General features: G+C 36.8%; 1 protein-coding gene across 8 annotated transcripts in view; it reads right to left on the bottom strand.

Moving 5' to 3' along the window:
* Positions 1–24,524, bottom strand: part of MAST2 (microtubule associated serine/threonine kinase 2) — a 165,331-nt gene that overhangs the window by 16,712 nt on the left and 124,095 nt on the right. For all 8 annotated transcript variants that reach the window (XM_081948304.1, XM_081948302.1, XM_081948301.1 and 5 more), the window contains 11 exons: positions 24,062–24,271; positions 18,292–18,393; positions 15,320–15,452; positions 13,768–13,835; positions 12,311–12,396; positions 9,187–9,395; positions 7,884–8,022; positions 5,050–5,182; positions 4,534–4,699; positions 1,226–1,327; positions 167–289 (listed from right to left, as the gene is read on the bottom strand). In XM_081948304.1, coding sequence (XP_081804430.1) covers positions 167–289; positions 1,226–1,327; positions 4,534–4,699; positions 5,050–5,182; positions 7,884–8,022; positions 9,187–9,395; positions 12,311–12,396; positions 13,768–13,835; positions 15,320–15,452; positions 18,292–18,393; positions 24,062–24,271 — 1,471 coding nt within the window. The remainder of the gene's footprint in view (positions 1–166; positions 290–1,225; positions 1,328–4,533; positions 4,700–5,049; positions 5,183–7,883; positions 8,023–9,186; positions 9,396–12,310; positions 12,397–13,767; positions 13,836–15,319; positions 15,453–18,291; positions 18,394–24,061; positions 24,272–24,524) is intronic.

The following is a 24,524-nucleotide window of genomic DNA, read 5'->3' on the forward strand; positions in this document are numbered from 1 at the left end:
TAAGTGCAAGCCAATTGCCAAGCACCCAGATCATGATGTTGGGATGACCAGAACTTCAAGGACTAGTTGCAAATCTGACTCATTCGGTGCTGTTGTAATTTCTTATATTTATGAAAACATAAGCAAAATGCTAAAATAATTATAATCTCTGATCATTTTTCCTTACTGTCAAAATAACTAGTATCATCTTCTGACTCTAATTGTGGGATAAATTCTGCTTTTTGCCGTAGTAATCCATTCCAGTCTAAGTCTTTGAAGAACCTGTGTTGTTTCACTTCAAAAGCACTACCTGTAATAACAACAATTGTGAGGAATTCTTCATATAGTAGCAAGTACAGTTCATCTAAAATCTGAACAAAAATCAGAGCTCAGTAGATACTTGTTACACTAACTTTCTTCTCCACAATAATGACAAGGGATAAACTGGTGAGGTTGTTTTAGCTCTTTGGGATAACAACCATAAATTCAAATACATCTGAATTAGTTAACCAAGGAAGGAATAAGGGGATATTGCATGCAAGTATATGCATTTTTAAATTATAAGTTAGTCTTTTATACAGTTTTTATTATTATGAGGAATAAGAATCCACATTCATTCTCATAAATTCTGACCAACAAAGCAGAATGCAAAAAGTTTTAATATTGTTGCTGATGGAAGATTATGGAACACTGAATAGAAACACTGGGACCTACCTAGCTATTTATCAGCAAATGCATTTTTAAAGGAATATTTAAATATTGGCCATAAAACAAAATAAACTTTGTTACAAGATCCACCATTACAATAACTGTGCTAAGTTAGAAAGTGGCAAGCAACAAGCACTAAGATTACGTATGCAGTTATATATTTTTTACTATGGAACTATTTACACTTTTTGGGCTACCACTCTAAATGGACAAAATGGCATATAAGTGGCATATATGCCTACCCAAAATGGCATATAACCTAATATTAGTATCTGAGGGTAGGACAAGAAGCAATTAATCAGTGGAACAACTTTCCTCCAGAAGGTGTGAATGCTCCAACACTGGAGGTTTTTAAGAAGATGTTGGATAACCATTTGTCTGAAGTGGTGTAGGGTTTCCTGCCTAAACAGGGGGGTTGGACTAGAAGACCTCCAAGGTCCCTTCCAATTCTGTTATTCTATTCTATTCTGTAAGTATGAAAAAGTAAACAATTTACATGTCATTCTAAATACATGTCATTTTTATAAATATGAAGCACCTGTTCCCAGTCTTTCCAAAGGATTTTGTCGTAGGAGTTTACCAATTAAGTCCTGGGCATCTAGTGGTAAAGCTTCATCTCCTTCTGGCCAGACAATTTCATCTGCAGAAATCATATTGACAGGATTACAATCTGCACAGGATTCTATGCATAGAATAGTGTTTTCATGTCTCATGGCTCTCAACTTCTCCCTCAGATATAAGCTCCCTCCCACCCGATACCAACAGCATTCTTCAGTTAGAGGTGTCTGAGGGATCTGATCATTGGGTCAAAATGATGAAAGCCAGACTGTGATTTCACTCCTTTTGTATGTTTGTGAAACGTCAAGACACACATAAAAAAGGAGCAGAGCTTATACTGGAACAGCACAATGCTACTTTCATCTCCTGCTGTACTGACAACTCTTATTTTCAATGTCAGGAGATTCCCTTAATGAGAGATGTACCAGATGATATGCACAAGTAAATTAACATGATATTATGAAAGACATTCTCCAGGTATACATAAAATAATTATCTATTCTTTCAATTAAATGCATGTTTATAATATTAAATATTTTACAAATATATAAGATAAAATAATTGCTTCAAGGACAGTCAATACTTAGAAAGGGCATGCCTGAAAGAAAGAGTTTAGATCCTCTCCCTGGGACAAAAAAAACATTGCTGCTTTATTTTGTTTTGTGCCTTCAAGTCAATGTTGACTCTTGGTGACTGCCTGGACATAAGGGGAACCTGGCAGGGAAGGTTTCAGAAGTGGTTTGCCATTGCCTCCTTTGGGGAGGGAGGGAGAGAAAGAGGAGAGAGACTAACCCAATGTCACTCAGCTACCTTTGTGCCCAAGAGTAAAACTCATGGTCTCCAAGTTTCTAGACTGATGATGTAATCCTATACCAAACTGGCTTTCACTGCTGCTTTAAGAGTTGTGTTCAGTTTAAATCTGAAATTCCATAAAGCATCATCATCATTTTTCAGGCTCATATGGAAATCTGAAAAAAGTATAGCTAAATATGCCACCTTCAGAGGAGGTCTGAAGCACTTCTGAATCATTTTTGAAGTACAATGTGCACAGTACTACTGAATGTACTGCAGGTTTGGGTTTTTTAAAAAGCGTATGGCATGTGTTAGCCAGGGATCACCGAGATGGCTGGCTGCCTCTGTGAAAGAAATTTTTTCGGGGAAGGCTCCTTTCCTGTCCCTATGCGCTTTATTCGCCCATGAGAATCTAGCCGCTGAGCTACAGACTTCAGCAGAATGTAGGCTCAGCATCTTACCATGTGAGCCACCGTGGGCCCCATACATGTACTGCAGGTGATATGGATATTTAGCTATCAACTGGGTTAATATTTTTTGTAATACAATTGTGTTGTATTACATAATGCAATGTAATAATTGTATTGTATGGAGGTTCCATGATCTCAAATAATATATTTAAGAAACATTCAAATATTAAATTACATGCCAGTATAAGTAGACTAATTTCATTTTTCACCAGCCTGTGTGTGTGTGTGTATGTATATATATATATGTAAATGTAATGTTTGTTTGTTCAAAATCTCAAATCTCCAAAAGTTCTTCACCGATTGCTTTGAAATTTTGATACAACGTTGCATTCGACTACGCGCATGTTTTTATATATGTATATTATCTAGATGTCACACCTGTGACAGGTAAAAACATGCTTTGTTGTAAAAACATGCTTTTTTGAAAACCAGCGCCATCTGCTGGATGTAAAAGCAACACACTCTATACCATAGCGTTCATTTCTTGAGTATAGTATATTTGGAACAGTTCGGCCTCTCTCCAACTTCGTCCCGACGGTCCCTTTATATGTGTGGCTGGGCTGCGGCTGCACCTTTGCCCCTTTCCGCCCCTCCTCCGATGAGCTTCGCCATTTCCACCAAGGGGAGCCGAAGCCTTTCGGCCTCCCCTCTCTCTCCTCCACTCCCACCAGGCCTTTGCTGTCTGTGGCAGGGCGGCACCTGCCCCATCCCTCGGCCACCTCCTCCTACCCTTAAGCTGGCCTCCCCCCGCCCAGCCTAGTCGAGCTCCAGAGGACGTGGAGGCGGAGCGTCTCCTCAGCCCGGCCGCCTGCGCGCGCTCTCCACCCCCACAGGGGGCCAGCTACGGCTTCGCCAAGGTGGCTCCGACGGGGCGGCGGTGGTGTCAGCCTGAGGCACAGCGGGGCTGGGGCGGCCGCTGGGTGCCCTGTAAGGCGGCAACTGCAGCGGCGACAGCGTCTCTGGATGGGGCCGTGGCCAGCGGGGGCTGCCTCACGTCCGCATCGCCAGGGGCAGCTCCTTCCTCCTCCTCCTGCTCCTCAGGGGATGCCAGCTGCCTCCTCTCGCCGCCACTGCTGAGGGAAGCCAGGTCGGGGCGGCAGCCACCTCCTCCACCTCAGCTCGGTCAGGCCGGGGTCTGTGGGAGCATCCTCCGTGGCGGCTCTTGCAGGGGCCACTGTGGCTCACTTCCATGCACACATATACACACATTCTTTTTATAACATTTAGCATCTTGAATCCTACTCTATATGAATGTAGTTCCACTCACAGTACAGGGCTTTCCTGCCTCACATTCTTTTTATAACATTTAGCATCTTGAATCCTACTCTATATGAATGTAGTTCCACTCACAGTACAGGGGTTTCCTGCCTCTCCCTTCCAAATGTTGCCAAACTTGGGAAGAATTCAAAAACCATAAAATATAATCCATAGGCCAACAGCAGAAACTAATAAAAAAATTGGGAATACCCTTTTGGATCAGAAACAATAAAAACTGTGCAATATGCCACATTAAAATAGCTATTTGTACTATTTAAAAACATACAATACTTATATATTTGGTTGGCTACATCAATGAGGCAGCTCTTTGGTATGGTCCCAAAGTACCCATGTTCTGTTTTACTACTGCCAACATGGGTGAATTAGCCAAATTATATTGTAGGTGAAGCCTCGCATGTAATTGGCTCTACTTCTGTGATTTCATGGATGACTTTGCAAATTTCAGGTTAGATGGTTGACAAATGAAGAACAGAAGCAAAACTTTTAATTTCCAAATGAAATCTGTGCATCTCTTGCTTTTCTTGCACTAATTGAATTGATGTATGACATTTGCCTTTTAATGATTTTATTGTATTGCAGGGGAAATTACCTTAGGCCTAAAGGAGACAGTATCCATTTTCCAAAATCAGATAAGCTAACTAAATAATGATACTAAATTACTAATATTGTCCTTATTTAATTAAATGATTTTTAAGCCACTTATCAAATTCAAGAAGACATTTAATACTTATAAAAGTTGGCTACCTACCACTAATAACTTGCCCAAATAACTCTTCTGGGGTGTCTCCAAAAAAAGGAACACAACCAACTAAAAATTCATACAAGATTATTCCCATGGCCCACCAGTCCACAGGTTTTCCATAACCTTGTCGCAATATTACTTCAGGTGCAATGTATTCTGGAGTCCCACATAACTGAAAAGAAAATTTAAAAATGTTAGGATGCAGAAAATCTCTAATGAAGAAAATGAAACAATAAAACTATAATGTAAATCGTGTTTAAACAATGTGGAACAGGTTCATTATTCATTACAAAAAAAGTAAATATTTTTAATTAAATACTTTGAGATTTTATTAATTTAACTCTGTCAAAGCTGAACAGAATTTTTCATAGCTATACTTAAAGGAGTTAAAACTTCAATTTTACTGTGCTGTTTTTGGGTCAAGGTATAAAACCCATGTTGAACATATTTGCTTTAGGCAGTTTTTAAAAATTAATATATGCATATATGCATAGTAATTTCAAAACTGTAATTTTGGCTTACTTGCTTATCCAAGAATTCTCTGGCATCTTTCTCAATATGACCTTCGTACAGATTAGTTGTCAAACTCATTAAGCCAATTTTGGAGAGGCCAAAATCAGTCAATTTGACGTGACCCATTGAGGTTATGAGAAGACTGAAAAAGAGGAATACAGATTAGTATTATAATGCCATTTATGACCATTTCACCATGCCACAATACCATGCTATTATTTATCAACACCCTCTAAAAAATATTACACAGGCTGTCCTCAACGTATGATCACAAGTGAGCCCAAAAATTCTGTTGCTAATCAAGGCAGGTTGTTCAGTGAGGTTTGCCCCATTTTACAACCTTTTTGCTACAGTTGTTAAGAGAATCACTCAAGTTGTTAAGAGAATCATGCAGTTATTAAGTGAATCTGGCTTCCCCCATTGATGTTGCTTGTCGGAAGCCGGCTGGAAGGTTACAAATAGTGATCACGTGACCCTAAGACCGTGTGGAACAATACAACTCTCATGACCATGGGGATGCTGCAATGGTCATAAGTGTGAAAACTGGTCGTAAGTTTTTTTTTGATACTATTGAAAACCACTAAATGAATGGTTCTAAGTCGAGAACTACCTACAACTTTAATATCTCATTACTGTAGAAAATATCTAACATAAGATACTGAAAATCTTAAAGGGATTATTTCAATGCAGTAAACATTCAGTAACATTTGAAATATGTATTTCTATGCGTTTTGCACGCTAGTTATTATGAAGCCATCTATACTACCTGCATTCCATGGAAATTAAGCTTAGAAAGCTCTTATTGAACTGTGGCAACGATTTAGGTAAAAGTAACTACCGTATTTTCCAGAGTATAAGACACACTTTTTTTCCTCAAAAGAGGCTGAAAATCTGGGTGCGTCTTATACATCGAATACAGCATTTTTTTGCCTCCTGAAGCCCCGCCCCTTCACCAAAATGGCCGTGCATAGCTGTAGGCTTTCAGGGAGCTCCTGGGGGTTGGGGAGAGCCATTTTTTGCCACCACCAAAATATAGCCTTTTTTTTTCCGCAAAAAAATAGGCTATATTTTGCTCATTTTTGGCCCCCCAGCACTCTGCATGCCCCCCCAAGGCTATTGCCTTTAAAAAAAAACTGCATGCCTTTAAAAAAAACAAAACAGGCTCGTTTTCACGAAATACGGGCCATTTTTGGGAGGTTTGCAGAGTGCAAAAATGTTTCCCCCCCTTTCAGAAAGCTCTTTAGTTAAAATGATAGATGAGAATTAGATTATCAAGTGCTGTGCCAGCAGAAACAAAGTCTTAGGTGCTACAGATTGTCAGTGTTTTCTTTGTCCAGCACATGGATAAATACCTGGAAACATCTACCTACCTACCTACTCTCTCTCTCCCTCTCTCTCTCTCTCTCTCTCTCTCTCTCTCTCTCTCTCCCCCTACCTACTACTGTATTTCTCTCTCTCTCTCTCTCTCTCTCTCTCTCTCTCCCTACCTATCTACTGTATTTCTCTCTCTCTCTCTCTCTCTCTCTCTCTCCCCTTACCTATCTACTGTATTTATCTATCTCTTTCTATTTCTCTCTCTATCCCTCCACCTACCTACCTACCTACACCCTCTCTCTCCTTACCTACCTACTGCATTTCTCTATTTCTGTCTCTCTATTTCTCTCTCTCTCTATCCTTTTATCTATCTACCTACCTAACTAACTACTCTCTCTCTCCCTACCTACCTATTGTATTTCTTTCTCTTTCTTTCCCTCTCTATCCATCTATATATCTACCTACCTACTTTTTTTAAAAATGTGCCTCTTCAAAACCTTGGTGCATCTTATACTCCGAAAAATATGGTACAAAGCACAAAAGATTCCCATTCAGCTATGCTTCCAATCATATATCTTGTTCAAGGAAGCTTCCACCCCCCCACCACCACCACCACCACCACCCCAGCCTGCCTCCTTGGTGATCACGTATTTCAAAAATGAAAGAAAGCCAGAATTAGCTATATCTAGCCCAAGTTTGTTTTTGGCTATGGTTACTGGCAATTCTATTACCGTTTATTATCAGCACATGGCCTATGAGATTAATATTTTCACCAGAATATGACTTTTGACATACATTTCCCTATTTGTACATGAAACTAAGTCACCATTTATATATACAGTATATCTAAGCCATGCTATAAAAGGAATTACCTGTTACATAGCACTTTAAAGAAAAAAATCAGGGTCGAATTTGAGTCAGATTTGAATACTTTTATATACAGACACTGATTTGGACCCAAACCAAATAATGCTTTTAAACAAATTAAGTTAAATCAATGAGGTTTTTAAAAAAATGCTCTTGAATTGATTTCTGGTTACTGCATCCATGTACATTTCTTGCCAGTGTTACAGAACTGATTTTTCATTGCTTTCTTCCAGAAAGTTTACATTCTTACTAGTTTAAATTCTTACTAATTTAAATTATATCTTTATTCTTTGCTTTACAGTCTCACACATTAAAGGTGTGAGCCAAGTACACGTGTATTAAACGACAGAATTATAGCCCTGTTCAACTTGCACTTTTACTGGATATTAAATATAGTGTCCTTGTAGAAGGACAATCAAAGCTTTCCTATTGTGGAAATGTCGCACTTTAAATTTAGGACACAATTAATGAAAGAATAGCTTTTCAATAAATCTTATTGAAATAATCACAATCTGATATTTGTCAAGAAGCAATTCAAGTATAAATATTGTAATGAAAGGTTGCCCTTACAGAGGAGAAAAATAGTACAAGTTGTTGCTACAGATATTTTTAGAATGAACAGCTGCAAGTGCAAGTACAAACATGAGAAGTTAAAAACATACTTGTCAGGTTTTAGATCACGGTGGACAATTCCATAATTGTGGAGGTATTCTAATGCCAATACAGTTTCTGCAAAATACATTCTTGCCATATCTACAGGCAATGCTCCAATGTTCTTCAAAAGAGTTGCACAATCCCCTCCTAGATCACAATAAAAACATAATTTCTGTGTTCACTATTGGACTATACAAAGCTGACAGTATATCGTGTTACTATATACAGTATATTCCTATCTGTGTCTAATCAAAAGAAAAACTAACTCTAGACTAGGAATTTTGAATGTTATTTTATTGGCCCGAACGTTTGTCCAATATTTTAGTCCAATGCATTATTGTAAAAATAATAGATCACTTTCTAGATTTGTTCTCAATAGTGCACATAACTGAGAAATGTTACGTTAATATATAAAAGGAGCAAAAAATAAGATATTTCCACCTATTCTACCATACAATGCTAAACAGATAATGATACGGAGGAAGACCAGGGAAATGTGAGGCTAAAACATATGAAGAACGGTTGCAGGAACTGGGTATGTCTAGTTTAATAGAAAGAAGGACTAGGGGAGACATGATAGCAGTGTTCCAATATCTCAGGGGTTGCCACAAAGAAGAGGGAGTCAAACTATTTTCCAAGGCACCTGAGGGTAGAACAAGAAGCAATGGGTGGAAAGTAATCAAGGAGAGAAGCAACTTAGAACTGAGGAGAAATTTCCTGACAGTTAGAACAATTAATCAGTGGAACAACTTATCTCCAGAAGTTGTGAATGCCCCAACACTGGAAGTCTTTAAGATGTTGTATAGCCATTTGTCTGAAACAGTATAGGGTTTCCTGCCTAGGCAAGGGGTTGGATTAGAAGACCTCCAAGGTCCCTTCCAACTCTGCTATTGTATTGTATTGTATTATAATTTGGTGGTAATGCATTAGGAAAAATCAGTGGGAAGTATTTGGTGCCTGTTTCCTCTTCTGGATCAATTAGCTCATTCCACAACCAGCTGTATTGTTTTAGCTGCTTTGATAAATACTAATTCTATTGGTAAGCTCTCTTTCATTCAGAATAAAATGATGGACAAATATACAGACTTGGCATATATTACTGAAATATGGTGAAACAGAGCAAGATTTGTAGCACAATATATTCATTCTATCTTGAAAGATATGAAACAAATCCTAGACTGAGAAAATAATGGAAGTACCCTAGCATCTAAATGAATCATCATATTTAATCTCTCTCTTCCTAATGATTAATACATCTCTTCCCATTTTGATTAATACATTTACTATAATGTCTGGGTAAATTTTGGATACCTTCCACATACTCCATGACGATGCAAAGATGCCGCTTGGTTTCAAAGGAGCAAAACATGCTGACAACAAAAGGATTTTCTGCAAAAGTTAGGATATCCCTCTCCACAAAAGCTTGCTGAATTTGGTTCCTCAAAATAAGGTTCTGCTTATTAATCTTCTTCATTGCAAAACGTTGACGTGTACTCCGGTGGCGCACCAAGAACACTGCACTATAGTAACACATGAACAATATGTTATACAGGAAATGAGAAAGAATACATCTGAAGTTTCACCTGTTTGACCAGTCGATAAAGCTAAAAAGAACTCACAAAATGGACAGGATTAACTAGCACCAAGTAATTTGTCTTTGTTCTCCAGACTCTACTTGAATTTTAAAGTTAATTTTTTTATAGTAAAGGATAGAATTTTATGTGGGATTCAGTAATCAGGAATGAAAGTAGAAACCAAGAAAAAACAAAAGACACTTAGAAATAAATCTATTTACCAAGTTTAGCATTGCAAAATTTGAAATAATGAATCTGTTTCATTCATACGTAACTTTTACTTCAAATATAACTTCTATAGTCAAATATTATTTTTATTTTTATCAACGCCCTGTATATTAAGATTTTTTTAATACTCTTTTGCTTGATTCGATATTCCTCTGAAAAAACTGGCCACTTTCCTTTTTTGGAAATAGTCTTTCAGGTAGAGAGGTGTACAGCCATTTAATCCAAAAGAGAAAAGGTACATCTAAAGCTCCTATCAGGCCCTCCCTCAGCTGATAGGTACCGAAAGTGTGTTCAGTCAGATCCCTTCCAAAGTATCTTTTCTGCTTCAGATCTGAATAGCTGCACGTCCATATTTATTTGGGATTTGCAAAACATTCTGCATATAAACAATTCTGTAATCAGAACAGCTAGTTTAGGATGGTGTCAGCCCGAGTCAAAACATTTTCTAGATATGGTCCTACTGCTATCGGTTTAGAATGTGGTAGAACTTTGTGGGGAAATAGCAGGAACAGAAGAAGCAACTGGTACATCTAGAGAGCCACTCAGAAGCTAACTAATTATAGAGATTGGCAAGTGAGTTACAAAGGCAAAAATTGCAGCTTGACAATTGGACTCATTGATGGACTGGTGCATCTGCTTGATCAGGGGATAACTGGTGTGCAAGTATTTAGTTGCCTGCTGCCTCAGAGGCAGCCTCCAGATCTCAATTCTATTTCTATTTGTAGTTTTAATTTTGATCCAAGATACTGTATTGAACAAGAGCTTTAATCATATGTTTAAAAAAAAGAATGAAAGACAAATTCAGTCAGTTTTTGAGTTTAAATACACCCTTTACCCCAAATCAAGATAGTTGGCTTATTGGGGGATTCCTCCAATGAGTTCTGTGATCACACACTGGTACTGACTGTATTGCAACGTGAAAGGAATGTGAGCATATACATTCAAGAAAGCTTTTCGTTTTATACTTTAACAAGAGGTTTACCCACAGGGCTTCTCTTCCCTCCCATCTCCAGTTTAGGGTTCACTCATTACACTATCTAAAACATGTTGCTTCCTTATAAAAATTTCACTGAATAGACCAAGGCAGTGAGAGCTACTGGGAAGAGGGAATATGATCAATATTTAGTGATCAATGTGAGGAGGCTTGATTTTAGCACTGTGGCTAGTCTTTCTAAGGCAGCAATGGTGCCATGTATTGGCCTCATGGTGAATCAGGAGCATTTCCCCTTCATAAAATGAATGTGAGTTGGCATTTCAGGAAACCATTCAGCCATTTCTCTTGTTAGGAACACAGGAATAGAAATAATGGTCAGAGAAGGAGGAGCAACTGTTGCCTCCTAAATGTAAGTGCACTGAAAGCGCAGTAGATGGTGGGTCTGGTGACCCAAATGCAACAGCAGAACTCTACCTATGACCAAAGAGGACATGCCACAGGCACGACATGCAAAGCACATATTTGCAAAGGAAGTGGGAAGTTGCATTAAGTTGACATTTTATCATGACACAGCTAACCAAAGGGGTGAGATCTGCATGATAATACTATTGCATATTTAAATCCTCCTACTCTCTATAGCCCCCTTTGGGGAAAAGGAACAATAGCTGATTAGAATCAACCTGCTTCTAGTAAGGTGTTGACTAGTGATGAGGATTAGCCAGGAGGACAGAGTGGTCTAAAGGCATCAGGCATGACATATGCTGTCATACAGATAATGTCTCTGAGGGACCACCAATTCAATCTGGTGCTGGATGCCAGTTTCTGATTGCTTTGATTACTAATATGACACTTTATGCAGGCAAATTATATTTTCCCTATAGTTGGGATTATGACCAATAGTACACCTCAACATTTATCACCACTTCATCTTGGATATCTGGGCCACCTGACATGGAATAGGCACTTCTTACATTACACTCACTGCTACACTAGTATGTGAGAAGATCTTTGCTGCTATAGTTCTGTCAGTTCTCATATTAATTGTGTAAAATGTTTTCTGCTTGGAAATGTTTTCAGCATCAGGTAATCTCAGCTGTCACTAAGGTGAATGTTGTTATAGATATATGTAATATAATTGCTTCCATTTGGGCATAAAGGAAAGCCCTACTCACATTACAAAATAAGGGAGAAAGCCATCCCCGTAGTGGAATGAAACTTGCATTGATGCATGATGGTTTTCTTATTAAATGCATTGCTGCTGAACACATGAAATTCACACATGGAAGTGTGATCCCAGAAATATAGGGCTCATTTCCACCCCTTTTGTAATAATTGAGCAAGATTACTGTGGCACTTCCCAATAATGGTTTGTTTCACTCTAAAACAGCAGTGTGGGGGAGGGATGGCACTCTAATTTTCTCATCCTGTTATTCTCCTCCAAGGTTTCGGCAAAATCACCACAGGAACCAGCCTTATTCTACTGCAGAGCTATCACAAATTTCAAGAGTGGGAAGCATTTTAAAGTTAGAAAAGAGCCTACAGTTTCATTCCTATAATTTGCAAAACAAATGGCATATACAATCTCTTCTGCAGCCATTTTAAAATATTAACATACAACTATTGGCATTCTCACATCATTAACCTATTTTTTAAAATCTCATTTAAAAAAACAAATGCTAGTATAACTTATTAGTCTTACCCATAAGCTCCATTACTGATTAATTTAATAGTTTCAAACTCTTCTTCTGATGGTGTTTTCTTAGATTGCACAGTTGCTCCCCGATTCTGAAAATAGCAAAAATAGCTTTCATTCCACTTTTAATCTATTCAATAGATAACTGATATTAACCACTAACTCAATTCTTCTTTGGATGTATAAATGAATAGAAATATTATGATTTCATTGTGCTGCTAAAGTTACTTGTGATTTTTCTATCATTATCCTGACAATTTCTATAATAAAATTGGAAGGAGCTTGAAGCGGGTGACTTGAGTTAATGAACTTGGTGAAATAAGGACTGCCCACTTGTGGATTGGATCCCTGGCCCTCATAGGTGGTACAAACTGTGAAGGAGTAGACAAGGAACTGGGTCTCAGTTCTCATGAATGTCTCCTTGCAAGAGGAGCTAATACAACCATTCTTCAAAAAGGCACAGATAACCCAATTCCTTAAAGAAATAGGCTGAGACTCAACCTAAAAAAAATTAAATGACTGTTGATTCAGAAGTCAACAGAGTCCAGAACAGTAATAACTTTAGTGTTAAATGAGGTCACACTTCCTACAAAAAGATATGATGGGGTGTGTGTGTGTGTGTGTGTGTATGTGTGTGTGTGACAATAAGAGTAATTTCTCAATTACTCAATTTATGAACTGTGGTGGCGCAGTGGTTAGAATGCAATATTGCAGGTCAATTCTGCTGACTGCCAGTAGTTTGATCCTCACCAGCTCAAGGTTAACTCAGTCTTCCATCCTTCTGAGGTCAGTTAAATGAGGACCCAGATTGTGAGGAGCAATATGCTGATTCTGTAAACCATTCAGAGCAGGGGTGTCAAGCTTGCAGCCCGTGGGTCAGATGCATCATGTGCTGGCCCATCCCCACCTGATTTAGCAAAGGGGGGAGGGGTCCCAATACATCACGTGATGCCGCCATCACAATGTGAGTTTGACACCCCTGACCTAGAGAGTGTTGTAAAGCACTATGAAGTGGTATATAAGTCTAAGTGCTATTGCTATTTATCAAACAGAAATATGGCCACTCTAACAAATTTAATTTTCTATTCATTTTCTAAATATTTCCCATTATAAAACCCATTATATAAAATCAGACCAAAATAAATCACCAGAATTTTTCCATCCTTGTCCAATCCAATAGAAAAACAAAGTGGAATCCTGTGTGGATGTGGATGTGTATATTATACTAGCATGTATGTTGTAACAGCTTGTATGTTATAGAAAAGGTGGAAAAAATTCTGAAGTGCTTTATCTTGATCTGATTTTTTTGCACTCAAAAATCTGGCATTTTAACAGGAGTGTGCAGAAACTCTATATCCACTGTAATTATCATTAGAAAAAATATACATGTGCACAACTTAAACTTTGCTAATAACAGTGCAGAAACATTTTTGTATTATGGAATGGAGCTGTTAAATCACTACCTTTCCTTCTACAGAATCATCTGTCTCTGGAGTATCTGGACTATCACAACTATTCAGCTGGGCCATTTCTGGAAAGAAAGGAAAAATATGCTTTTAAGATGTAACAGTATACCATCATTGGTATTCAAAGACTAATACACCTACTCCCATATCTCATTTGCAGTCCTTCCTGTACAGCTTGTGTGTGTGCGTGTGTGTGCGTGTGTGCGCGCACGCGCCTTTGAGTCAGCTTTGACACCTGGCAATTGCTGAACAATTCCCTATAGTTTTCTTGACAGCATTTTCAAAAGTAGTTTGCCACTGCCTGCCTTTTTCCTTGAGAAATACTGACTAGTATAAAGAGTGGGAGAGCTTTTGCACGGGGTCTATATTGGATGCTGATGGGTCGAAAACAGTAGCACGTAAGATTTTTCATACTGAGAACTTTTTGGCCAAACCAAAATGTCACATATGGTCACTGTAATTAACTTATATCACTTAACTTTGTAACTATGCAAATACATCTCCTTAATATTGTATAAGGTTATTCTGAATAATATATAGGATAGATTCTACAGTATATTTTCTCATAAGACCTTTTTTATGTTTAAAATAAGTAAGATGGTTATAATGTTAATTTTGGAAAAATCAAAGTCCTATATAGACTTTTTTTGCTCATTTTATATATTAATGTTTTTCCCTTTCTATTTGTTTGTTTTTGAATTTCAATGTTATTTCAGTCTATGAATCCTCTGAAGCCTCAGCAAAATTCCAAGACAAAAATGAAAAATACCAAATACCATTTGTCATCTTCAGTACAAATTATTGTACTCTGACACTACATTTTGCTGTAAAAAGCACCTTCTCCTATAAAAAGCTAATTTATCCTTTCACTGTTTTCGTGGGCAATATTCAGAAAAATTAGTCCGCAACATGTGCATTTCTATTTAATGCAGAAGATATTGTAGCAATGAAAGATATGATATGCATGATCACTTCGCACACAAAATTAGTGGGCTAATTCTAGAATTGAGCATTCAAGAATAGGCTAGCACAGTGTTTCTCAACCTCGGTGGCTTTAAGGACATCAACTCCTAGAATTCTGGGATTAAAGTCATCTTAAAGTCATTGAGAATGAGAAAAGTTGGCATACAGTATTCCCCTAGCAAAAGAAGTTGAAGTCCAATGGAGCCATCCTCATAGGAGGAAAGTGATAGGGGAAAAACTTCCTTCCCATTTCACTTACAGTTTGGGAGGATTCATTGCAAATGCGGGGGAAACAGAAGACTCGTCCTTTCCAGCCCATAGGACCGCCGTTTGGTAGAGTTCTGCTTTGTGCAATTTGGAGTGTGTAATATGTGGAGTGTGTAATATATCATTAAAGTAATAATGAAAATGCATAGACACACTATATAAATGTAATGGGACACCGTAAAACTTACGGACATTCTTAACAGTTGATGTGCTCATTAGATTTTATGTGCTAGTTAATGTTTGTGAGAATGACTAAGTTGCTTTGTGATATCCTATTCTTTTCTGCTTCATTATAGTTCTAAGAATACAATGCTCTCACCCTCCAAGGGATCCCTGGTAAGGCCCAGCTGGCATATAATATAACGAGGGATGTCACATTTAATTCCTCCCCCTTCTTTGGCATGGCCTTCAGCAGCCTCTAGCAGATGGTAGAACTCTTCAGGATCAAACTCCTAAAGCAAAAGGATACAGAAAGAGAATATTTAATCTGATTTCAAAAACAAATGCTTATAACTAAGTATATAAGTATAATTTATTTTAAGAAATATGAAAATAAAATGCATAGTTTAACTTAAATTTCTGTGAGTTTCTAAATCAAGATTGAAAAATGATTTAAAGTTTATGACACAACCCATTACTGCTCTCAAGGCATAGTTGTGTTTTAGAAAAATGTAAATCCATAGATAAAAGATGATTCAGAATGATATTACTGAAACTTCTCATTAAGGCACCATAAGGGCAATGAAAGATTAGACAACAAAATTATGGAAACGATTTTTCTTATTTCTTAATTAAAATTATTTTTCTTATTTTATTTAGTCCTACAACTCTGCAGAGAGACGATTTTGCATTGCATAACTATGGAACAGATATGCAAAAGCATCACACCCTGCCTACTAAAATAGCTGGTTCATCAGAGAGGTCATTTGGCTGAGCTAGAAGGCACACAACTGAAACCAAGCTCAATGATTAATTTAAAAGTATTATGGGAATTGAAAGAATAGCCATATAAGGAGCAAGACAGCACATAACATGCAGTGTAATACTCCAACTTGTGTTGTAAAGTGCTTCTTCTATACAATTTAGGGAAAGTAGAAGAAATATTAAGCTACAGAAAATCAGAAAAATCCCTGATCTAAATTGGCCAACCATTCACTGCATTCTATGTTATAACGGTATAAAAAAGATGAAGATGGCTAATAGATTAATAACAGCTTGCACCCACTTCCCATGTTCAGTTTATTTCTTCGCCCCATCCTTTAGCTTTATAGTTGAAAATGTATATTTTATAGTGTTTTATTTTTATTATATTCATACTGTTGCATTGCTTTATTCTTTTTAACATTGTAAGCTGCCCAGTGTCACCTTGTGATTGAGATGGGTGGCAAATAAATTCAACAACGAAAATAAAAATGTATTGTATTATTTATATTGAATACATAGAATGGTTTAAATATCACTAGAACATTTCCTGAAGTCACATGAATAATCTTAAGTATGCTACAGTACTAAAAATCAGTGACTTGAAAATTACAATGTAACTGTATTAAGCTGCTCTGTTTGGAGGTATTCCAGGATGCATTATATTATTATTTTGGCATTCAGCCACTTGGCACATAACGCGTGATCAGAGGGAAAGGATAATCCTTTTTTATTTCAAAAAGGCATATGTGATTGTAACTACATTGTGAATCTTTCATTGTACATTGTAGGAAGGATCTCTTTTATAAAAAATAATTTGCAATAATCAGTTAAAGACATTAAGATGTTCATCTCTTCATCAGCAGTACACAAAAACAAGAAGAATGAAACCAGATGATCTTTTTTATTATAGGAAATGACCAGTAATAACAGGAGCAAGCTGATGACTGATTAAATGAATAAATTTGGCACATGATACAATAAACTGAACTACAAAAAACATTAAGTAAAACCCAAACAGTATTGACACAGTTAACTGTATATTTTGTGGTCCTGACACATCATTTGATGATAGTCACAACCAGCTTGACATTATCACTGTTAAATTTCATCCTGTATCTGCTTCCATTTTTCATTTTAAAACAATTTTGAGGCTAATTAATATCTTTCCACATCCCAGTTAATGATATATGCATGTAACTAAAAGTAGTTGCTTCAGCACAATTTTTATGAACAACCCTATACAGACTTGCAAAGAGTAATACAAGTAAAAATTCCTTTTAATAATTATAAGCAGAATATCATATTGACCTACTTTTAATTTAAATATGCTCTCAAAATTATACTTTCATATAAGAAGAATTTTTGAAGTCCATGTAATATGCATACACATTCAGTCACACTTTGTAGAATTCCTGAAGCTTTTATTGATGTGTAGTTTAACATGTATCTTTCTTAAAAAGCTCCAGTTAAATCAAGTCAGTTCATTATCAGATGAAAGATCAATTATGATAAGTTCTTATTTTATTATTTACCTACAGTAAAAATCTGTACACATAATTTAAATAATTAGGCTTTTGATTTTTTTAAAAAAAATCTTCCAGAGAGCTCAGCAATTGATTTTTCAAAAATGATTTGAAATATACATTAATGATCAACTGTTCAAAGAGAGGGGGAAAATCTACATCAGAAGAGTAACTTTTGGGGTGCAGTCCCATTAGTTTCAAATAGTTAAAATAACTTTCAGTTCAAATATTACAAAGTTATCTGGGGAATTTAAGGCCTAAAGGTTTTTGAAGAAGTGGATATGTAATGCCATAGTTTCCTTATGCATGAAATATATTATATGAATATATAAAACTGAAATCATTTATCAATTGGATATATTAGACTAAGAATAATAAGATCCATGTTCAAATTCTCATTCGGCCATGAAATTTAGAGGGTGACTTTGAGCTTGTCGTCATTTCATAGCTGACCCTACTTTTTGGAGTTGCCAAAACAACAAAGTACAAATGTGCGAGAACTGTATGTGGCAACTTGAGCTTCCAGAGGAAGAGATGGATGGATGGATGATTTTGTGTCAAAAATCCAGGACTTAAGACTCCCATGAATTGAAATTTGGCTATGTTTATAAAACATTAAATGACATAAAATTATAATGAAGCATTCTATGAAATAATACAAAATTCATAAAATAACAGTCTTTTCGTAAAACAGTCTCTAGTTCTCTGATTTATGTAATCTGTTTGGAGACATATTTTCTTACACTCAATACTGGACATAGATTTTAAACTGCTGAGTGCATATATCTGGTTCCTAGAAGATTTTATTATCTTACAAAGCCCCTAAAAACTCTTGTGTGCTTACCAGACATTCAAGCAACCGTGCTGGCCGTGCAATGATGATCATCAACTTTTTTACCAGTTGGGTAACAAATGCCACATCAGAACTTTCTGACCGTTCGTGAGCCTAAGGAAAAGAATGTCATATTACAATATGTACAAAGAATGGATCCTGCATATTTCCCCTCTGAAGTGAACATCAGTAGTTTAATTATAACTAAAGCACGACACAACCACAATTACCATTATTCATGTTCTGTATTGGGAAAATCTTAAAAATAACATCAACTCGCACCCAGTATTCTACAATAATAATATCTACAACAATATTGTAGAACCTTTTTTATAACATCCACTGGAAATCTAAAGATTTCTTTTCCCGCAATTCATTATATGTAAAACTCTTTTCACTGCCTGGTTACTACCATAAAAAAGCTTCGTAAGAACATAAAAATGACTCCAATGCTTTTTATTAAAAGCATTAAAGACAGGTTTGTCTTAATAATAAGAAATTGGATTCAAACACCAACATTTTGGGTAAGGTGTTTACTTGCTCAACTGTTTTACTTTATCATTTCAAAGTAATGAAGAACAGCAATAAAAATCAATAGTACTAAGAAAAATGGCAAAAAAGTGAAGAACCATTTTAATAGAACATTAACCACATAATTTGGTTTATTTCTTTATTAGGTTTAGGTTTTACATCTAAAGACATTTTTTAAAAAATATACTGTATATTCAATAAATAGTTTTGTGCATGTCACAGGAATGCATTATAGAGTTCCTACCTGGTGTAATATACAGTTTTTTCAATCTAAGACAATAAATATACATAGATTTTGCAATTCACTTCACATGGGAAAAACATATTTTATTTGAATTATCTTTATTTGGAACTTATAAAAATGAACTGAATTTCAAATAACTTGAACTTTTATTTCCATTTAGCAAACATATTAATATTTTGGAAGAAACATTGTTTTAGACATTGAAAAATATTACCACTGAGAAAAAGCTGTTCAGAACAAGCTAGATTATGCATCATCAAGTCATTTTCATTTCCTAGCAACCACATATTTTCCATGATGATGTATCCCTAATCTCTAATTTTTAAGTATCTTAATGATGTACTTGTTGCCACTGTAACTGAGTCTATCATCCTCTTCTCTTTCCTTCCACCTTTCCCAACCATTAACATGTTTCCCCGAAAATCAGGGTCTTATTTTCTTTTTACCCACAAAATATGGCTTGGGCCTTATTATGAGGGGAGGGTTTATTGTTTTGGGGTTGCCGGGCGGCTGCTCTCTTGCAAACGGGCCCCCCAAAAAGCCGGGCACAGCCTCATGGGCGAATGACTGTGTTGCGCTGTTGCAGCAGCACAACACAACAGCCATGAAGCGACCACGCTCACGAGCAGCCATCCAGCCGTGCAGAGCACCATTCACTGGCATTTTGAAGGCGCCAAGCCACAGGAGCCGGGCAGCGGCGAACAGGCGCTCACGTAGCTTGGCGATACCCCTAGGTCAGTGAATGACACTGTGCCCAGCTGGAAAGGGGGTTTGCCAGGTGGCTGCTCATGAGCGTGGTTGCTTCATGGCTATTGTGTTGCACTGCTGCGACAGCGCAACACAACCATTCGCCCAAGAGGCTGTGCCCGGCTCTTTGGGAGCCTGCTCTCAAGAGAGCAGCCGCCCGGCAAACCCCTCTTCTGCTGGGCACAGCGCTGCTCACCAACCTAGCGGTATCCCGTAGGTGCCAAGCAATGCCTCCCCCCCAGTTCCCACGGTTGGCACCTTTGGGATACCACTAGGTTGGTGAGCAGCGCTCTGCCTGGCCGGAGGTGGGGGGTTGTCCAGGAGGCTTTTTGCGGGAGAGAGCTTATAATTTTGCCCACCAGAAAAATGCGGCATGGCCTTATTATCAGGACATGTTGTATTTTTGGGGAAACATGGTAGAAACTTTTTTTGGTGTTCTGGTCTTTGCATAACATAAATGAAGAATGATAATTTGAGCTTGGTCAGGAGAGAACTCTGGATTGATATAATCAATAATCCTTTGGTTTGTTTTCTTGTTTGCTACTGTATTCTCAGGGATCTTCTTTGGCACCAAAGTATAAAGGCATCAATATTCTTCCTATGTTGCTCCTTTAAAATCCAACTTTCATTTCCAGAGAGTATCACAGGAAATACATAGCACAATGCTGATCTTTGTAGGTATAGACGTATCATGACATTTGAATATCTTTTCAAGACCTTCTTAGCTGGTCTATCAAGTCCTACTCTGCACCATATTTGTTCAATTTGTTTCCTTACTGTTGATGGCTGATCTTAGAAAGCAGAAGCTATTTCAATATCTTCATTGTCAATTCTTTGGCTGATTGTTCTAAGTAAATATTTTTTCTCAAAAATCTGAATATTAAACAAGGTAACTTTAAACATTACTATAAAACAGTACTATCAAAAGATTTTTGCTTTTTTTTAAAAAGTGTTTTAAAATTATTATTGTATTTTATATTGATAAAATATCAAGAAAACCCATGTCATTTATTCAAAACATTAATAGTTAGCTAGATGAAAAATAATTGAATACTGCAAAAAAAAAAAAAAAAAAGTAATGAAGCACAACTTATAGCTGTCATTCATCCAAAATAACTCAACTGCAGTTTCAGGATACTTAATAATATCACTATGATTTGTTTTAATTCCTCACAAATCACTCTGGATTTCAAATATTTTACTAAAAATATATCCTACTTTTCCTGCATCTTGAAGGTTCTAATTATATGCCAAACAGGTGTCCGCCATTTGCTTCAACATGATGTGTGCTACCCAATTAGTACTTCCCAAGATTATATATTTGCCTGAAGGTGGTAAGTCACATTACAGATCCCACCCAACCTCACTTTGGAAGGAGGGGAGAAAAAGAATTATTGACTCTAGCTGCTGCCAATTTCAATGATGTTCTGGAGGCAGAAATGGGTAAATTATAAAATTATTCCCTTATGTGAAAGACTCATCTGTCACTAATAGTACTCATTGGGGCATGAAATTACAATCGTTCTTCTCCCTAGAACAGTGATATTCCACTCAGAACTTTCTCATTGAGCTAATACACTGATACAGTCTAATGCAGCTGAGTTCTAGAAATAAGAACCAATGTTTCCTCATTAAAACCCTTCTAAGAATCGCAATTCTAATCAGGATTTCTAGTTAAGTAGAAAGTAGGCATATGAAGGCTAAGACGAAAAAAGCCAAAGAAACTGAAGACATTTTTTTAAAGTACTTTTTTTTTAAGGAAACATTTTGGAAAGATGTTTAAAAAACCCTCCAGTCAAATATTTTCTTTAAAAATTAATGGAATAAGTCAAGGAGCTCAGACATGCTGCCTACCAAAATAAAGACTTTTTATTTAGACCATTATGGTGCTACAATTCCTGTACAGAGAATAAATAGCGTAGTACAGCTCCCAGGAGTAATAACAAGATGCAGTTTTTCCCAGAGTCCTCTAATTTCATGAGACAAATAATAAAGGGTTTCATTTGCTACGTATTAAATACTTTATGTCATTTCAAAAACTTTTTAAAAGTTTATTTTCTTGAAAAATATGTATCCAACATTATAATTGTATGTAAACCAAGATATAGTCACTTGTTGCAATGCATAACTTGCATTGAACCAGCAAAGCAAACTTAAATCAGTAAAAGCTGTAATAAAAATAAATGTCGAACAAAATTCAATGTTTCCAAAATACTTGCTTTTTCTTGCCCATCCTCCAAAAGATTTGGAAATGTTATATCTGTATTATAACAGGAATGGTGGTAATCTTCGACTTACAACCATTCGCTTACTGAGCGTTCAAAGACACAACAGTATTGAAAAAATGACTTATGACCAGTTTTCAGACTTACAACTGTTGCAGCATCCCCACAATCAAAATTCAGCCACTTAAAAACTGGCATGCATTCATGAGATAACTGTATTGCCCGAGGGTCATGTGATCACCATTTATAAGCTTCCCAGCTAGCTTCCACCAAGCAAAGTCAATGGGGAAAGCCCATGAAAACACATCTCATACCACTCTTACAGCTCTTCTATCCTCAGAGCAGGGAAGTCTCGTTTCAGCAGAGAAATCAGAGTTAGAATCTGGATGTAGAGACCCTATGTAGTTGCCTTTGCATGGTCTTGCCTGGTTGTCTGAAAAAGGTTTGAACTTGATGAAGTGGAACCGCTTCTTAGAGCTGAGTTCAGCCACTGGTGGTTTAGATCCCTCTTCCTTCTGGTTAATTCAGTCTCCTGACAGGTGACTGAGTCCATCCGATGGTGAATGCTTCTCTAAAGGAGGAAGTAGCTGCTTCTGCCTCGATAGAGACAACTGTCTGCACTTTCTTAAGAAGCCATCACTGGCCATCACCAACAGATCTAAACAATTTTCATCCAGTCTTCAATCTTCCCTTTTTAGAGCAAGTTATTAATCTATAGCTCCCCGGAGAAACAGATTCTCTGAACTCCTTTCAATTAGGATTCAGATAGCATTGATCACACTGGTTAATGACTTTTGGCAAGCTCAGCATACAGTAGTATAGCCATCCTGGTCCACCTTGATCTCTCATCAGCTTTTGATACCATCAAACACGATTATCATTTTGGACCAACTTAATGGACTGACAGGCAGTGTTATGGTGATTCTCCTCCTTTCTCCGAGGCAGTTCCAATCAATATTCATAGGGAAAGAAAAGATGGAGCCTGAGATCCTTGCTTTGTGAAGTACTCTCTCACTACTCCTTTTTAACATTACATGAAGCCACTGGGTGAGGTCATTCATCAGCACAGAAATTATTGTATTATTGTATGCTGATGACATCCAGTTGTGCAACTCAGCACTGGCTCAATGAGGTCAAGGGTTTTTTTTCCCTTTCCCTGCATCTGGAGATCTAGACGTTTGGAGCAGAAGAACAGACTTTGGCAAGAAAGTAAAGATTTTCCATCTTTAACTCTGCACAGGGAATCACACTTTTTCAATCAGAGTTGGTGTGCAATTCCTAGATTCACAACTCCTGCTTAAAGAGCAGGTAGCAGCCATAGCCTTTTGCATAACTTCATCTTGTGTACCAACTGTACCCACTCCTGGACCATGGAGCCAATTAATATGATATATGTATGCACAATTTAATCCTTGAAATTTTATCTCTTGCCTTTCTGATCCAACAGACACTTGGCTTGTCTTTTGACAGTATTCTGTAAGCTGAGAACTGTTGGTTCCAGCCATTATCAACAAACTGTATTTTGGAAGCTTTAGAAAATGCATGAAAGCCAAGCACAATTGAATGGTAATTGATTTGATATGGGATTAATTTCAGTGAGAATTTCAGCTTTGAATCTTCCACTTGAAACCGTAAGGACATTAATTTTATTATCACATTATGGACTATGACCTATTAAAGCATCATACAATAATAAACATATGCATCTTTAAAACTGTTTTTTCTACAATGTCTGTCTTTCCATAAACTATTAAATTTCAATTCATATAGCTTAATTGTGTACATTCTATCATATTTAAACCTATAATATGTAAAGATGAATTAGGGAGCAAAAGACTTCATGATGATGAATCTAGGATTGTACAGGTTTGTACTTGATTTACAACCATAACTGAACCCGGAATTAGGATTGTAAGCTATGGTAGTGGTCAAGAGGGTCGCCTTGTCTAAGGGTACTGGACTTTAATTTCTATAATTCTAAATTAACAAACCCCAACATTTCTGAAAGGGTTAAATCATTTGTTGACATACTTACATCCTGAAGTAATTTTTCAAGATTTTCCTGCAGTTCATAAAAGTACCGAGAAGTAATAAGTCCTTCACGTGATTTATCCAGGCAGTCTCTGGCCAACTCTATAATTTGATGATGAATAAAGCTTAGGACCCCATCTGCTAATTGCAACACATTTTCAGGTGCACTCGATGCAATCAATTCAGCCAGCCGTTCCTCCATCTGGGCTGTGGCCTAAAGATGGGTCAAATAATTAGTAACATTTTGTTATAAATCAATCAACATATAAGCTTAATTAAATTATTCATACCTAATTAATGGGCGTTATTTGACTATTTAAGGATTTTGCCTATAGAAAATAAATAAACTTTGTTCTCTCTTATCACTGCAAACATTCATATTAAATTTATTGATATTATATTCTATAATTATAACTTACAGATAAAAAACATCATTTCAGAAAAGTTTAAACCCCATATAGTTTGAG

The sequence above is a fragment of the Natrix helvetica genome, assembly GCF_964273705.1.
Source record: "Natrix helvetica genome assembly, chromosome: 3".
NCBI classification, from domain to species: Eukaryota; Metazoa; Chordata; class Lepidosauria; order Squamata; family Natricidae; genus Natrix; species Natrix helvetica.